We start from the raw sequence: 15710 nt of genomic DNA, 5'->3' as shown, positions 1-15710 counted from the left end.
GAGTAAGAGAGCAAGACGGCGCCCCCATTTCTTACGGGGAGAGGTGACAGCTGGTCGCTGTGTAATGGGAACTGGAATGGCCCATTGCGCTGACTTATCATCGACGTGGAATGACTTCTCGTCCATGACAGACTAGTGAAGCCCTTGCTTTTACGAGGGTTCAAGAACGTTCACGATAAGAGGCGGTGAGAACGACTTCATCTACTTTACTGTTGGAGACCGCCGGCCGTACTAGACGTAACTGGTCTATTTATAGACATGCCATAGTAGTAGACACAAACAACTTGAATTATATACATGAGTGATTTCCATAGATCATAATTGAGTCATCATTTAAATTCCAGCTGGAGCGTTCAAACTTCAGACGTGACTGAATGAGCCAGCTGTTTCATTTCCCCAGTACCACACAAGTTCTGGAGGGTATGTAGATCTGTGATGATCGATTCAAGTCATATCACAATGCGTTGGGATGACGTCGTACCTGCAACCAATTTTTCCTCCCATTCCACTCCGTTGGCGTTGTAGTAAACTTGCCGCCACTTGAAATATTCTCGAATCCGCCAAATTTCTTTTCGTCGCTGGTAAGGATGATATGATATTCCCCTGCTTCGTCAACGCCAACGCGATAATCCGTGAAGGACTTGGTGGGGTGGAAATTAAAGACAAAAAGAAGGCCAGATCGTTCATAGGCGATCATCTTGTCACCCCCGTGTTTGAGAGAGACGTATGCCTTTTATTGATACAAGTCAGCTCAATAATCTACCATATCATATCAGACCCTAACCTGAGGAGCTGAAAGCCATTTGTGCTCTTCTTCCAAATGGTTTATCGCAGCGTCGAAGTTATTTAGGTATCGATACCGAAGGATTTGGTCATCTACAATGTTCCACTGTCTCCTAGCATGCTGGAAGGAGTTGTTGTTTCCCTCTCGAGGAAAGTCAAGCCACTTGACAAGTAGATATGAGAGGACGGTGAGTGTAAGATTTTGGCATTCCTTACTTCTGGGTGTCCAAATTCGTTGCCTTCAAAATTCAGGTAACCTTCTCCGCCGAGCGAGTGAACCAGGAGACTGCGGTCGTGAGTATTCGTGTGCAGCTACAGACGACAAGACCCACCGAATCATTTTGTGCAGAGAAAGACCTCGCGCGATGATAGGCGTCATCGGTGTCAAATCCGACATGTGCGTATCTGTGGGGGCATTCGGGTACCTATAATACACACGATGGAGCAAACCTACACATTTCCTTGTCCATTAACCAGAAAGCCAGAGTCTTATCTCCCACCAGGGCCTGGTCGTGACTTTCAGCGTACGCAACGCTCTTCTCGCCGTATCGTCGGTCTGTAAGGGTGTGCACGATATTTCCCATATCCCATTCGTCATCAGTCTTATGCTTCAGCAGTTTGATCCACATGTCCGGGATAGCCATTGACAAGCGGTAGTCGAATCCAATACCTCCTTGAGACACGGGGATGCAGAGCAAAGGCATGCCTGAAACGTCTTCTGCGATCGTGATAACAGATGGATAAAGAGTATGCATCGCATCATTCGCCTTCAGATTGCTGTTAGCACTGAAAACAGTGACACGCCAATGCAATATTCACCAGCATGAGGTACACAATGGCCTCCTCATCGGCTCCCGGACCAAAGTAATCAGGGTAGCCACCCGAGAAACCCGTTCCGATACCATGATGGACATACATCATACTCGTGACACCGTCAAACCGGAAGCCATCGAACTTGTATTCCTCCATATAGAAGCGAAGATTGCTCAGTAAAAACCTCAGAACTTCGTGGCTCCCATAGTTGAAAAGTCTGCTGTCCCACAGCTCATGACGTCCTTTGCTGCCTTCGTGGAAGTATTGGTGATCCGACCCATCAAATGCGTTGAGGCCGTCAAGGACGTTTTTGCAGGCATGCGAGTGTACAACGTCCAGAAGGACAGTTATACCCATGCCATGGGCGGTGTCGACAAGCTCTCTAAGCTCCTCAGGAGTGCCATACCGAGAGCTTGCAGCGAAGAAGCTGGTTACTTGATAGCCGAAAGCTAGTATGAGGAAGCTCAGGTTGAGACGCGGAACGGTTGCTCATCACGCACATGCATAATAAGGATGCTCCATAATTGCCATTAGCTGGATGGTGTTGTAACCCAGAGCGTGAATCCTCGGAAGCGTATCTTTCGTGAACTCTTTGTATGTGCCTACGCGGCGTTCGCTAGTTGAAATTCCAACATGGGCCTCGTATATTCTTATCGCTCTCGGTTGCGGTGGACGAGAGTTTTTGAACTGATATCTTTCCGAAGTAGAGGGATTCCAGAAACGTCCTTCATAGGCAGGAGAGAAGGCCAAATCTTGGGTGACACGTTGGATCCAAGCAGGGATACGCTCAATACGAGCACCAGAGGATGTGATCATGGAAATCTGATGAATTTAGAACCAAAAAAATGTCACTGCAGATCATATACACTCACTTTGACCTTGGAGTCATGAGGTATCGCGCATACTCCAGGAGCCTTGGGAGGGAGTGTGATTTCCCAAACACCGAATTCATTCTTTTTTAATGGGTGGGACAGCCTGTTCCACTGGTCTGAATATAAAATCGATGCTTCAATAACGCAAGGCAGCAAGAAGGATGAGACTCACTGAAGTCACCAATGAGATGTGCCTCTGTTACACTTGGTGCCCACTCTCTGTAGACTACCTCACCACTCTCCTTGACGTTGAAACCCATTTTGTCAAACCCTCTAGTGAACTCCTCATACCCGCCCTCATATTGATCGATGGTATCTTTCCACTTCTGAAAGCGCTCGTGGCGGTGAGCGATAGCAGGGATGAACGGCTCAAGGTACCCATCGAGCTTCAACACAGATTGGGGATCAAAGCTAGGTGTTGCCGACATTTTCTGGTGGGCTCGCGGACAGAAATTTTTTGCGGGAGATGGGAGAAAGTAACAAGGAACAGACAGGAACAGACGAGTCCCATCTTCCTTCTCTCCGTTCAACGCCAATCTAGGTGGCAACAACTCAGATATGGGCTATGACGTCTGCATAATCGCTCAGAAAGGAAGGTCCTGTGGTTCGATGGAGTCTGGACTGAGTACAGCTGACATACTCGTCCATAGCATTTAAAATTCGAGTGTACAACTGGGGTATACTGCTACAGAAAATAAAATCGATTATACAGCTCATGGCTTCATCCAACCTTTCTGGACTCCATACAACACAACTTCCCCTGCCGTCCTTGGTCCAGAGGGTGGCACACACATTTTCCGCTTCCCCTTCCGACACTTCTTTGCCGCAGTAATACAGTCACCTAATAGTTTATCGATCTCCACTAGTGAATCGTAACATTCTTGTTCGTCGTACCCTGTCAGCGATGCCACTTGTGTAGGCTCAGCCGTGCTTTTTTTCCTCGTGGCAGGAGGCTTCAGTCGCTTTGAGTGCAAGAGCTTCTGTGTAAGGTAATGAAGCCACTGGTTTTGGGTGAGCCTTATATACAAGCAATGAGGATACAACTCTTACCATGACATTTGTAAAAGGCTGATAGCCTTTCCAAGAGTTGCCATTATACACTTTCATCATCCTGTAGACATCAAATTGGTAATCTCCTGCACGTACGATCAATAAAGCGCATGTGTCAGGAGTATGTAAGACACTGACCCTCCCCTTCGAAAATTTCATCATCAAACGGTGTCCAGTACGTCTTGGAACCTTGAGCATCTGTGGTTTCCATCCTCGAAAGCCCAAGATCTATGACGGTCGCCTTGACGCCGAATCGATCATCATCCATGTGGAGCTTTCTCCCTGCTTTTTTCGACGATGAAGTTCGAACAGGTACACTCTTCACCAAGATTTGGCCCCAGTGTAAATCACGATGCTATTTTTTCACGTCAGCCATGACATCATTTATGGGAAAGAATCTCACTTCGAACGCCATAAGGTCTTCCGCTTGATCTAGAGCCGTGGCTATCTGCCAGAAAATACTGCATGCTTGATGCCAGCCCGACCTTGCGGCATTTTTGAATGTGAAGGCTTCAAGATCTGGGCCACCATTTGGCAGAACAATGATTGCGTAGACCTGTGCAAGGCCAAAAGAGTCTAACTAACAGTTATAACGATTGTGATTATCCATGTCCATATGCTTCCTACCTGGTCTTATACTCTCAGAACCCTTGCGTTCGTTATATTCATCCCAAAGATCAAGAAGCAGCGAAGGATAGCGCCCACGGACGACGTATGTCCTGAGAAGCTTGATAAAGCCACTGCTCATCTCTCCCATCGCTCGAGTGACAATAACTTCCTTCAAAACATCACTCGCGTCGCTCGGTGCGGGACTCTCCAAGTCGTTTGTGATACGTTGTTCCTCATCTCGCAAGGGGATGATCTTAAGAACTACGTCACCGATGCCAAAAACCTCGGAAAACGAGGCCTCGCCAATTTTTCGAAATTTGATGTCCAAGTCATCTCCTTCTGCAGGCTGCACGATCGGATCGAATGGGAATGTCTCTATGAAAGCAGAGAATTCGTGCGGACATGTCTGAGAGCACTCTGACAGGAGCGGGATTAGATGGTCCGGTTGTGGGGATAGCAAGTCCTCGAATTCGGTTACGTCCGAGATGTTAAGTTGCTCCAGTTCAAGAGAAAGATCTGCGTCAGTAGGAGTGGAAGGTGCGGGGAAGAAGCGCTGGAACGGTGCTCGATTTTGTCCCCGGCGTATAGGTGTCAGTTGTCGTACTTTCGTTGTCGGTGGGGCGAGAGGCACAAACACTGGTAGTTGTTGTTGAGGTAAACGTGGAAGCAATGGTAGAAGTGGTGACGGTTTCTGGAGGACTGTAGGTGGCTTGTAGGGTGAGGGTAGCTTATAGGGCGCAGCGGGTACCACGACCTCGAGAAATGAAGACTGTCGTTTGGAAAAAGTAGCCGTCAGCTCTATTTCGCATTTGGGTGGAGGTTCATCGTCATCAGAGGATATGACAATCACCGATCGCATGCGGCCAATGCGTTTCTTCGCTACCACAGTTACTTCCTCCGCATCAGAGTCGCTGTCACTGATGGCGATAATTGTGGGCGTCTTGGGTGCTCCATTGCCCCCAAGCCTCGGAGCTGCAACAGTCACAGGGTTTATCTGAACATCAGTTCGTGATACCCGCCGTTCCTGACTGAGCCTCTTGCCATCGTCATCAAGTACTATGATGTCAAGAGTCACGATTGGAGATGTGGGTTTCAGCGCAGCCCGTGGCGATGACTTGGCTGGCGCTTTGCCCTTCCTCCTCGCGAGTGCTGAAGGCGGTAGAGCCGTAGGCGACACACCGTTCGTGCGCAAAGGGGTAAGCGGCTGACGCACAGGCGTCTGCGCTTCAAATTTTGAAAGCGCAGTCTTCTTTTTTGGTTTGACTGCTGGCTTGACGTGAGACTTCTTCTTGGGTGGGCCAAGCGGGGATTTGGTAGGTGAGACATGTGCGCGCTTGGATTTCCCGTGTACCCGATGGCGAGGAGAAGGGGATAAGTAGATAGCATTTTCTCTCTTAACTTGCCTAGGAGCTGCCGGATTGCGCACTGTCTTAACAGGTGAATCAAAGGCATCCGACTCATTCCTCTCAACGACATTCACAATCCGGTGACCACGACGCCCATAGGCAAAGACTTGCTTAGTTCTTGCACTAAGCATGAGAATAACGAGACAAACGATGAAGCTGAGAAATATGGTCGACAGGATGGTAGATGATGTGAGATCTGAAGAGGTCCGAGGTGTAATGCAAGTACCGGATGAGCGTGTTCGACTTTTCGGTTCAGACGCGTCTTGGTCACGTGCGCAAACGCGTCAAGAAAGCAACGCTAAGTGCGCTAATCGGTTGTGACCGCCTAACCTCATCCACGTCTTTTGTGTGTTTCTGATGGCATTACCACAATCTTTAAGAACATCTGTGACTCCACTAGAGCTTGAACTCATTGCCTCTGAGCACCTTGTCGAGATTGTCCCCTTGATCACAATGGAAAAAACAGCTTTCATTTCGGTACGCATCGAGGTGGATTTCCGTAGCAGTACCCATAAATGGTCGTACTCACATAGGGCGCATATGGTCCACTACGACCGCCAGCAAAATGTCGCGTACCCCTGTGGATGGCCACTAATCTGAAGCTGAAGAAGAAATGTCACATCGTACCCCCGGAATGGCTCAGTGTAGGTTTGTGTACAGCGTTTCTTTGCTAATTACACGCTCACTGATGTACCATCTTCTAGATTTTTTGCAGGAACGACTAACAAGAGAAACAAGTCGGCCGGAATTCAGCAAGCTGCCTTTCCGTTTTGCAGAGATAGCCAAGGTCATTCTTGATGTGTTAGTAACACTTTTGTTTATTTGGTGGCAATATCTGACTTTCACCAAGTGCCTCAGATGACGTGCAGAATGCGGACAAAATCAAATCATTACTGAAAGATCTTCGCGAAGCTCGACAAGCTAAAAGTCGCGATGGTTTGCAAAAATTAGATCACAGCGAGCTTAGCGTACGTTCCACTTGGTTGTCACATCACGTACTCCTCATTGTTATGCAGTTGCCGAACCTGTGTTCTATGGAAATCAACGAGATTCGACCTTTCTTTATACAAGCCATGGGAATACTAACACAGCTTGTCAGAGAGCCTTCTGCTGAGTAGCACCTGGCTTCGGTTGCAGGAAACTGGTGTGTATATTTATTTGACCTCTGATTTGTTTGGTATCTTATCTTAATATATTAAATCCCGCATCGTGAATGTCGAAGCCTGCATCCTATCAACCCTGCGAGGTGCACTTCAAGAGAGGATTTATTAGGACTATTTACTGTTGCTGCGAGATCAAAGTGGTGGAGATCAGCGCAAGGCGATGGCATACTAACTAGCCTAGAGCCCGATGGACGTGAGGCGTCACTGAACAGCGCACTGATCATACGAGAAGATGACAATGCAACGTACATGGTGTCAGTCTAGCTTATTTCTTGCTGCTAATGTCGCGTTTCCACTGTCAATGGTGACTCTTGTGTGAACTTTGGACGCCCGCCGTGGTGGCGAACCAAGGCTAAATCGATTGGGAGGCAATACACCAGTCCCGCTAACAGCGTGAACTCCTCCAGATGTGTGAAGAGGTACGTGGTAAACTGTTGGTGATGGAGGCACAGGCAAGCTTTCCTGACGTGTAGGATTGGGGGTATGCGGAGCTATCAGCCCATCCGTCGCTTCACGCCTGAATGCCTTGGGAAGAAACGGAATGAGACCAAACATCGCCTTGAATAGAGACGAGTTTGAATGAGGCCCCAACGTTCGCAAGGTAGCGGTCGGCGTGCTGGGTATGCCTAAGTTTACAACCAGATCTGAGTATATGGCATTGACGAAGCATAAGAGGATGCTTACCAGATGATGTAGGCAGGGCATGGTCGTTCGCACTCAAACTCAAGAAGAGGAAGAGCGGGACGAGCCAAACGCAGACCCCGAAAAAGGTTGCAATATCCGAGAATCCAGGTACTGTAGAATGTGTCGGAGTACGATATAGATGTGACACCTGCCTTGCCTCCCGTGTGAGGTGGGAGAAGTAGAAGAACCAAATGAAGTGATCCGAGATTGCAAAAATGCAGGACGCAATAAAGGACAAGGACGAGAGCGAAATAAGCGGCCAAGTGCTGGAGAAGTTCTGCAAGTAGACGACGTGGCAGACTACAGAAAAAAGTGTCTGTGCTAAGGGGAGGGAGTCGGAAATGTAGAGTGCAATGTGCAGCACTATTATTGCCTTCTCTCCATGTAAGATAGTTGCTTTGGTTTAGAAAATGAATTCACGAACATATGTCCCCCGCTGTCCAATGATCTTGGCAAGGCGTGAATGCTCCTCTATTAGCTCGGAGACATACAGCAGACCACTAGCTGGAGCTCTAGGTAAGAAATGGGCAGACACGAAGGTGGCGGAAAGTATTACGAACCAAGTGAAAGTGTCATGAATGCCAAAGCAGCAACCATAGCAGCATAACTGTATGAAAGTGACCATTCAATTTAAGCTATTCAGTATTTCGAAACGAACCACACCTGAGATAATGCAACAATGACATGCTACGAGGCTTAGCTCTGGGAGGGACCAGGTGACAGTCTATCAGGCTTGTATAAAGTCAACGGTTGAAACGTTGATCGCCCGAGAAAGGGTTCCGCCAAAGCCTAACTTGTGCACGTGGCCAGATCCAAACGCTTACACCGCAGCCACACATAGCCCACATCTTCCACTTTGACTTGTAGCATCTATTCTGAGCTATCTTCCCTGTTATCAACGCTGCGTCCTTTGACTGATCGAACATGAGCAACATGGAAAGTGAGCAGCCCGTGTAAGAGCTAGGTTACAAGAAACCCGTTGACACTTTGCAGAGACGCTATTTCAGCTGAAGGTACTTATCATCATGTCCAGCAAGAATCTTCTTTATATCCTCTCCCTCAGTTTACCGCCAAGACCCTCAATCGTCAAGCAAAGAAAGCGCAAAAGGATGAGAATACGGAAAAGGCTCGTCTCAAGAAGGTCAATTCACACTGTCGTTTTGCATTAAACGCACAGTGATCTAATGAGTGACTTCAGGCGTTGCAGCAGAGGAATACTGATGGCGCGCGAATCTATGCCTCGAATGCTATTCGCAAGAAGTCCGAGGCTCTGAACTTGTTGCGACTATCTAGCCGGTTAGACGCTGTTGCCAGTCGAGTGGAGACTGCCGTCACAATGAGACAGGTTACTGGAAACATGACCTCCGTGGTCAAGGGCATGGACAAAGCAATGGATAGCATGAATCTTGAACGGGTGAGTAAAGGATACGTCCTTCGCTACACGATATCATGACCTCTTTCGAATGATGTCATAGATTTCGCTTGTGATGGACAAGTTCGAATCACAATTCTCCGACCTAGACGTCCAAACGTCTTACATGGAGGATGCAATATCAAGCTCAACTGCTGTATCAACTCCGCAAGATCAAGTAGAATCTCTCATGCGACAGATGGCGGAAGAAGCCAACATAGAATTGCAGCACGATCTCGCGTCGAAAGACCTGTCTGGTGTTCCATCTCTAGCTGTGAAAGAGAACATTGGCGAGGAAGACGATAAACTAGCAGAAAGACTGAGAGCTCTGAGACCGGCAGCATAATGATCTAATTTATTCCTTGCAGGTAGGTAGTAGGGGTGTTCAGTTCCGTGGATTTCTGTGTATCGTAGTACATATTATACATCATATTCATTACTCTTATTCTTAAGCAAACTTTGTTCACTGCACAGATCAATTGACTTGCATTTCTGCACTTCTGAGTTCTGCACTACTAGGTACTACTAGGCCGCTAACGGTTGTTTGGATCGAAGGCTTTTACCAAACAAATACGTCTGAGTCGGGCTCGAAAGTCGGATCACCTATTTGGAGTCTGGACTCCATATGCCAGGTCCAACCAACCAGGTCCATACAGACACCAGAAGGCCAGGATTGTGTCTTAGTGTTAATACAACAGACCGACAAAGCAGCAATACGGGCACTGCAGCACGACTGTCTCGGCTCATTACCTTGAAGTTCCTTCCCAGCCCACTGCTGATGCTATGCATCTCTACTTAAGTCACAACCCTCGTACACTCTACCTGGTAACTGGATCACACGACGAGCGGAAAGGACGACCGCAAAGGGCTCTCGTATTTCGTGCTGCAGAAGCCAATCCAGCACAGGTGATCGTCGAGTTTCTGCCGAAGGATGAGGTCAATCTCACCAGCGCCATGAGGTTGACCAGCCGCGTCATTAAAGGCTGTCTTGGCCTCATCTCGATCGAAGATGGTATGCTGATTTGCATGTCTAACTCGTCCAATTTGATCGTTATCACTTATAGATACCTTTCTCGCGGTGATTTCCTCTGCGACGGAAGTCGGAAAGACTCGTCCCTCCGACTCTCAGCCTGAATCCGTGGCGAAGATTCACGAAGTCTTATTCTACTGTCTCACTTCCCACTCATGGGATGATTTTTCTGCTGCACAAGATACGCTTCTTAATCCAGAAAACACCGATGCACTCATGACAAGAGAGCAGCAGCACTATTCTCAGTCCACAACTCCTCCTGTGTTTGAGCATCCGTGCATGCCACTCACCAAAATTCTTTCATCTGGTTCATTCTATTATGCTCTCGATCCTGCATGGGATCTCTCGTCTCGGCTTCCCGTTCGTCTGGCGAGAGATCAATCCATTGCACATGATATCGGTATATTTGATGAGCGCTTCGTCTGGAATGAATACATCGTCCGCAGTTTGCTTAATTTCCGAGAGAGGCTAGATTCCATTGAAAGGATGGAACTCGACAAGTGTCAATTTATCGTGCGCTTGTGCTCGCTTTTTCCTCTTGAAGACTATATGTAACATGGCGAATAGATATTAGCCATACAAGGTTATGTGGGCGTCTTTACCATGCATTTGCCCGCGCCGCCGGTCAATGGAACACCCGTTATTGCGACATTGTCGTTAATTTCTCGTCTTGGGTGGAGACGAGCTGGCACGCGTTTCAATACTCGGGGTGTAGATGATGACGGGAACACTGCTAATTTTGTTGAGGTAGGTGATGAACACTGAATATAAGGTCAATGCCTGATTTGCATTCGACAGACTGAGACTATCCTCACTACAGATCAACATCGTGTGAGTTATACCCAAGTCCGGGGAAGTGTTCCATGTGCGTTTTCACAGCGGGGGGTTCACACGCTAGCTGTTAAAACACTTTGAATCACAGTGTTTTGGGAACAACAAGGGCTCCAGACCTTCGGCCAGCGCATCCAGATTACACGGCCGAACGCCTCCCAACCTGCATTTGAGCGCCACTTCGCACATTTGATGGAGGAGTATGGTGCTACTCATGCCATCAACCTTTTGGGTTCCAAAGAGAATGAGGCCATCTTGACTTCTGCATATGCAAAGCACTTGCAAGATGCAAGAAGTATATGGGGCGACGAGCTCGGTATTACCCACTACGACTTCCACAATGCTGTGAGGATAGGTGGTCATGATAGTGTAATGAGGGATCTCTGGTACGTCGTGGTCTCTCAATAAACGGTCAGTTCATCATAATGAGACGCAGTCGTTTGGAAGGCGTCAACAACAATATGGAACGTTACGGATTCACCATGTATGACATCAGCACCGACAGTTTGATCACGGAACAAAAAGGCGTATTCAGGACGAACTGCCTTGATTGGTGAGTCGAACAGCTCATATCCGAGTCTTTGTGTTAAATGAACCATAGCTTGGACCGAACAAACTTTGTGCAAGATATCTTCTCTCGTAAAGCCTTGGAACAATACCTCAGTCTCGTGCATCGCGAATGGTTACAAGTTGGTGCGATCTGGATGAACCATCGCGAGTTATGGGCAGAAAACGGAGATGCTCTCTCCCGTATCTATGCTGGTACTGGCGCACTGAACACGAGCGTCACTCGGACTGGGAAGAGAACATTGGCAGGTCAGATACATGGTATTAAAATATTGTGACATTCTAATGTACCTTGAAGGTGTTTTGTCCGATGCGACAAAGAGTGTGTCGAGAGCATATATCAATAATTTTCAAGATAAAGGAAAGCAAATTGCCATTGACATGTTTCTTGTGAGTAATTTCTTTTGATCTTCCTTCTAAGTTACGAATACTTTTAATTAGGGCAATATGAGTAACCAACGTCAGGTAAATATATTCGACGCAATACACGACTCAGTCGGAAAGGCGCTGCAGCAGCGGTGAGTGGAATCGGCACGCAATAATCTCACTGCCAATGCTGTCATAAGCTTGTCCGAGTACTCGACTACCCAGTCGTGCAGTATATTCGTAGGAACATGGAATGTCAACGGCCGGGTAAGGCGGATTATGCGTATTCTTGCCACTGTTCACCAATTCCCCTCCGCGCAGCTGCCGTCATCGGAAAGCCTACTACCGTGGCTCTTCCCGCGGGACAGTAAGTCTAGTTCTTCACTCTAAGTCGCAGTTTAATAGCATTGTCATTTATACAGATTTTCTAGAGTATAAACTTAGTTGCATTCAATGGCGTAACTGACAAGTTTGTAGACCCGACATTTTTGTTCTCGGCTTCCAGGAAATTGTTCAACTTACCGCCCAGCAGATTGTGCAACCAGATCCGGAAAAGAAGTAGGTGGCATTCTGCTGTACGAGGAGCATGCGTCCTGACATCATTAGGCGTATATGGGAACAGAAGGTTATGGAAACCCTTGAACGTCGACCTCAAAGAACGTATGATTATGTGCTCCTCCGCAGTGAACAAGTGATACACGTTCACGTTCAGGTGAAGTGATACTGACGCCATCATTGCAGCTTGTCGGGACTGCAATTCTTGTCATAGTTCGCTCAGATCTAACGGCTGTCATACGGAATGTCGAAGGAGCAGCCCGAAAGGTGGGCCTTGACTACATAATTGGAGGTCCTGGCTTGAACATTATATTAGACCGGTCTGCGGGGCATGTCCGGAAACAAAGGCGGCGTTGGTGTCCGACTAGACTATTACGACACTAGCTTCTGTTTCCTGACTGCGCACCTTGCTGCTGGGCATAGCAACGTCGAAGAGCGGAATGCGGACTTCCACACAATTGTGAAAGGTTTACACTTTCAAAAAGGAAAGACGTTGTCCAGCCATGAGTAAGCTTGGTTCTCGGGAATGTAGAGCTTGACACGTATAGGCCCCCAACAGAAATATCATATGGCTCGCAGACACGAACTACAGGATAGACCTTGACAACGAAAGCGTCCGAGCCCGGTCGGAAGCCGATGATTTCGATTCTTTGGTAGCAGCAGATCAGGTATGTTCGACGACTAATAGACAAGGGCTTGTCCTAGATTAATCCTACGACAGTTGAGACAGGCAATCGACAATGGGGACGCATTTGCTGGATATGAAGAAGGACCCATGCTGTTCCGTCCCACTTACAAGTACGACCTGGGTACCGACAACTATGATACCAGTGAGAAGATGCGCATTCCGGCTTGGACTGGTAAGCAGTTCCGACGTTCAGGGGGTGCACTCACGTGAATGACACATCTCACAGACAGAATTTTGTTCAAAGGCCGATTCGATCTCGCGGTATACTCCCGGGCTGAGCTGAAAGGCTCGGACCACCGTCCAGGTAAGCTCTTTTCCGGTTGTAATCACTATGCGCAACTGATTACTGGCACCAAGTTTTTGCGCTTTTTAGAAGCGAGGTGCGGATTATAGATGTCGTAAAGAGAGCCGCGTTATCTCGGCTGCTCCTGGAAAACACACTGTCAGCTACTCCAGGCGAGAAACTTGATGAAAAACTTGCGTCTTTAGTACTTCCCGATGAGTCCTACTCTGAATGTCTGTGTTATATTCTCTTAGTCACGCGCGAAGCTCATGTCTTATTAGTGCCCCCGCCTAGCACAGATGATGATGCATGGTGGAACAAACCTGGTAAGCATGTAACGACACCAGCACACATGCTCTGACACGTTTTCAGAACATCCAAATGGCATCTTTCCCATCTCGATAGCTCATCTCTTGGAATCAAATGCAGCCAACCCTTTTGACTCGCCAGAGGAATCTCCCTTTTCATCCTCGCCATCGTCCTCCGATGAAGAATTATATTCACATGCAATGGGGTTGCAATCTCCGATCACACCTGTTCGTAAACCTCCTCCACCTCCCCCGCGCTCGCGGCATACCGATGTGTGATACGAAGCTTACATTAATTCTATGGTTGGCATGGTCATAGAGGTCAACAATAAAGTACTGAATGGAAGAAGTACAGGACTGCAGCACGGACATATCAAATCAGACCTTGCTTTTTCAGGTCCTCGTAAGTTTTCCTATTGTAAACATTGCCCTCGTCGTCCTCAAGTTCTTCCATTGTTTCCTGCTCGAAAATCTCATGTCGTCCCTCTTGCTTCAACTTTTCTGCCACTAAATAAAATTTCAACGGACATTCTCTTTGAAAATGACAGCACTTACGTGAGAGGGCATCTTCAATGCGAGTAATTTCGTGGAAATGCTTTGTGTTTGGTAAGCCCAAAGCTCGCATGCCAAACGCGTGCCGTGATTCCTTCGTGATCAGTGATTAGCCTACCACTATCAAATCAAAGCAGAGCTGCATACTTGGAAGTGTCGGTCAAAATTTTTCCTGTCGCATGGTTGTAAGCTTTCATACGGCTATCTCGAAAATTATAAATTACTACCTTCCCATGTACACGTGGTCAGAGCATATTTCGCAGCGATATTCTACTCCAAGGCCGTGAAGCTTGTAAAGCCAGTATGGAATTGGCTTGCCATCCCAGCCGAGCGGAAGTTTCAGGGGATTGTAGATCCTCTCCTCTTCCTCTTCTTCGGCCGCGGCATCACCAGATGTATTGGTGGGAGCCGGAGGAGGTTTCGATTGCTCAAGCAGTTCTTGTTCACGTTCGCGCGCTGTGAGGGAGAAGCGACGTTCCACATTGGATTTCGTCTCGCTGATAGTGGGGGCCAGCACCACAAGAAGGGATGTGGAAAGATACGTTAGCAACGCGGAGCTCCGGAGTCTTGATTTTACAAGTTGAACATTACTCGCGGGTTGTGCGGTAATGTTTTGTGTGCCGTTTGGATTTTGCGGAGGTGTTTCAGAAACGGCCTGTTTGGCAATTGCTTTCATATGTTTCTTGGAGGTCAAGTGGGCGTCATAAACGGTCTTCTTTGAGTAGCTTTTCTGGCCTGGACGATGCTAACGTGAACACACGCGATTCGTTGAGATAAACGACTTGACTGACAAGCAGAGCACCACATTCCCTCTCCTGTGCCATCCGCATTCACTGATGGCTTGGCGGTTTTATTTTCATCCCAATCGACAAACTCGCCATTGTCCCACTTTTGGTAAAATTCGACTTCGGCTTCCTGGTGTTTTGTTTGAATATCTACAAGCGGCTGTGTCCGTTTGACAAAGGACAGGAGATAATCATGCAAGTGTTGAATGTACCTGGATAAGGATTGAGGGCAGCCCACGCCAGAATATGCACCAGCTTACACCTCGTAATCTTTTGTTGCTCTAGCCTCCTTCGCAAGCTCGCTGTGCAGTAAACCGTTTTGAGCGGCAAGCAAGATATCAAGATACTGAAGGTAAGGCAGTCGTTTTGAAATGTTCTTCAAGTTGTTATACGCGGTGTGATTCGTGTACAAATCAAGGTACTTTCCGTATGCTTCTTCGCCAGAGAAAAGCAAAGATATGGCTGAAGAACGAAGGTGAAACAATGCGAAATTAAGACTGCTGTAAACGCACGATCTTCCTCCTCGTAATCATCATCCAGCCCATCTTGATTACCCTCCTCCAGTATGGAGGCAAGCTCCATGTCGAAGCCTCCTGCTACAGCATCAGGATACTTGTTGTAGTGGTCCTGAACCTTCACCAACCGCGCATAGAACTCAGAAAGGTCATTCTGCGCTGCTGCTGGAGCGCTAAGTGCGCCTATTTCAGCTTTCCGCGCATCCTCATCAAGGTAAGAGTTGTGCAAGGCTGTCACACGCGACAAAATGCGATCCAAGACCTGAGCTGCCTTGTGTTCTGTCTGAATCCTGATTTCATGAGTTGGTTGATTTCTTGAGAGTAGGGAGTAGAGAGCAGTTTCGTATCTTTCTATCTCCTCGTGTGTCTGACGCTGTGTTTCGATGATGGAGTCCATGTTGCCCAAGACTATACTTACCAAGTCCAAATATTGAGCTGG

General features: G+C 47.7%; 7 protein-coding genes across 7 annotated transcripts; 3 read left to right on the top strand and 4 right to left on the bottom strand.

Annotated features, from left to right (window-relative positions):
• Positions 1-202: 202 nt before the first annotated feature.
• Positions 203-3056, bottom strand: BJ212DRAFT_1431302 (glycoside hydrolase family 13 protein). The gene is made up of 10 exons (XM_041337693.1): positions 2641-3056; positions 2469-2584; positions 2097-2418; positions 1603-2045; positions 1238-1550; positions 1116-1188; positions 1000-1069; positions 785-946; positions 482-730; positions 203-430 (listed from the first exon to the last, which is right to left on the bottom strand). Exons 1-10 carry the CDS (start codon positions 2894-2896, stop codon positions 389-391), a joined length of 2046 nt encoding a protein of 681 aa, XP_041192551.1. The 5' UTR covers positions 2897-3056; the 3' UTR covers positions 203-388.
• A 125-nt stretch (positions 3057-3181) lies between these two features.
• BJ212DRAFT_1481387 (uncharacterized protein) lies at positions 3182-5664 on the bottom strand (the record flags this gene model as incomplete). Its single annotated transcript, XM_041340246.1, has 5 exons — positions 3182-3469; positions 3519-3604; positions 3657-3873; positions 3922-4094; positions 4146-5664. 5 exons carry the CDS (start codon positions 5662-5664, stop codon positions 3182-3184), a joined length of 2283 nt encoding a protein of 760 aa, XP_041192550.1.
• Positions 5665-5890: 226 nt separating this feature from the next.
• Positions 5891-6651, top strand: BJ212DRAFT_1481386 (uncharacterized protein; the record flags this gene model as incomplete). Its single annotated transcript, XM_041340245.1, has 5 exons — positions 5891-6022; positions 6067-6181; positions 6238-6334; positions 6384-6501; positions 6550-6651. The coding sequence occupies 5 exons, from the start codon at positions 5891-5893 to the stop codon at positions 6649-6651; spliced, it is 564 nt and encodes a 187-aa protein (XP_041192549.1).
• A 150-nt stretch (positions 6652-6801) lies between these two features.
• Positions 6802-8180, bottom strand: BJ212DRAFT_229723 (transmembrane adaptor Erv26-domain-containing protein). Its single transcript, XM_041342704.1, has 5 exons — positions 8044-8180; positions 7941-7987; positions 7805-7884; positions 7381-7753; positions 6802-7322 (listed from the first exon to the last, which is right to left on the bottom strand). The coding sequence occupies exons 1-5, from the start codon at positions 8064-8066 to the stop codon at positions 6952-6954; spliced, it is 894 nt and encodes a 297-aa protein (XP_041192548.1). The 5' UTR covers positions 8067-8180; the 3' UTR covers positions 6802-6951.
• Positions 8181-8184: 4 nt separating this feature from the next.
• BJ212DRAFT_1357529 (Snf7 family) lies at positions 8185-9288 on the top strand. The gene is made up of 5 exons (XM_041335779.1): positions 8185-8320; positions 8374-8393; positions 8444-8521; positions 8579-8794; positions 8856-9288. Exons 1-5 carry the CDS (start codon positions 8305-8307, stop codon positions 9135-9137), a joined length of 612 nt encoding a protein of 203 aa, XP_041192547.1. The 5' UTR covers positions 8185-8304; the 3' UTR covers positions 9138-9288.
• Positions 9289-9345: 57 nt separating this feature from the next.
• On the top strand, positions 9346-13791 carry BJ212DRAFT_1357524 (SacI homology domain-containing protein). Its single transcript, XM_041335778.1, has 21 exons — positions 9346-9803; positions 9856-10334; positions 10389-10568; positions 10620-10686; positions 10744-11038; positions 11089-11205; positions 11254-11468; positions 11518-11609; positions 11661-11737; positions 11786-11852; positions 11907-11956; positions 12063-12143; positions 12192-12276; positions 12327-12407; positions 12457-12647; positions 12700-12808; positions 12862-13000; positions 13055-13132; positions 13186-13437; positions 13484-13722; positions 13770-13791. The coding sequence occupies exons 1-20, from the start codon at positions 9575-9577 to the stop codon at positions 13696-13698; spliced, it is 3099 nt and encodes a 1032-aa protein (XP_041192546.1). The 5' UTR covers positions 9346-9574; the 3' UTR covers positions 13699-13722; positions 13770-13791.
• Position 13792: 1 nt separating this feature from the next.
• Positions 13793-15668, bottom strand: BJ212DRAFT_1568844 (uncharacterized protein; the record flags this gene model as incomplete). The annotated part of the gene is made up of 7 exons (XM_041342014.1): positions 13793-13926; positions 13975-14065; positions 14119-14143; positions 14199-14706; positions 14763-14968; positions 15017-15218; positions 15269-15668. 7 exons carry the CDS (start codon positions 15666-15668, stop codon positions 13793-13795), a joined length of 1566 nt encoding a protein of 521 aa, XP_041192545.1.
• Positions 15669-15710: the final 42 nt, after the last annotated feature.

The sequence above is a fragment of the Suillus subaureus genome (genome assembly GCF_016647635.1).
Source record: "Suillus subaureus strain MN1 chromosome Unknown BJ212scaffold_18, whole genome shotgun sequence".
In the NCBI taxonomy this organism is placed as follows: Eukaryota; Fungi; Basidiomycota; class Agaricomycetes; order Boletales; family Suillaceae; genus Suillus; species Suillus subaureus.
The sequence above is the reverse complement of the archived record's forward strand: the minus strand, read 5'-3'. Positions and strand labels throughout refer to the sequence as shown.

What these genes read in the sequence shown, in the direction of transcription:
- BJ212DRAFT_1357524 (XM_041335778.1), top strand. Translation starts at nt 9,575, where the DNA reads ATGCATCTCTACTTAAGTCACAACCCTCGTACACTCTACCTGGTAACT. An exon ending in ACACTGCTAATTTTGTTGAG is followed by an intron (nt 10,569 to 10,619) that starts GTAGGTGATGAA and finishes TGCATTCGACAG; the next exon opens with ACTGAGACTATCCTCACTAC. An exon ending in CTCTTCCCGCGGGACAGTAA is followed by an intron (nt 11,957 to 12,062) that starts GTCTAGTTCTTC and finishes ACAAGTTTGTAG; the next exon opens with ACCCGACATTTTTGTTCTCG.
- BJ212DRAFT_1431302 (XM_041337693.1), bottom strand. Translation starts at nt 2,896, where the DNA reads ATGTCGGCAACACCTAGCTTTGATCCCCAATCTGTGTTGAAGCTCGAT. An exon ending in ACATCTCATTGGTGACTTCA is followed by an intron (nt 2,585 to 2,640) that starts GTGAGTCTCATC and finishes TTTTATATTCAG; the next exon opens with ACCAGTGGAACAGGCTGTCC. An exon ending in TCTCTGCACAAAATGATTCG is followed by an intron (nt 1,070 to 1,115) that starts GTGGGTCTTGTC and finishes TCACGACCGCAG; the next exon opens with TCTCCTGGTTCACTCGCTCG.
- BJ212DRAFT_1357529 (XM_041335779.1), top strand. An exon ending in AAAAGGCTCGTCTCAAGAAG is followed by an intron (nt 8,522 to 8,578) that starts GTCAATTCACAC and finishes GAGTGACTTCAG; the next exon opens with GCGTTGCAGCAGAGGAATAC. An exon ending in ATAGCATGAATCTTGAACGG is followed by an intron (nt 8,795 to 8,855) that starts GTGAGTAAAGGA and finishes ATGATGTCATAG; the next exon opens with ATTTCGCTTGTGATGGACAA.
- BJ212DRAFT_229723 (XM_041342704.1), bottom strand. Translation starts at nt 8,066, where the DNA reads ATGTCATTGTTGCATTATCTCAG. An exon ending in ATTCATGACACTTTCACTTG is followed by an intron (nt 7,885 to 7,940) that starts GTTCGTAATACT and finishes CTAGAGCTCCAG; the next exon opens with CTAGTGGTCTGCTGTATGTC. An exon ending in TTGGACAGCGGGGGACATAT is followed by an intron (nt 7,754 to 7,804) that starts GTTCGTGAATTC and finishes CATGGAGAGAAG; the next exon opens with GCAATAATAGTGCTGCACAT.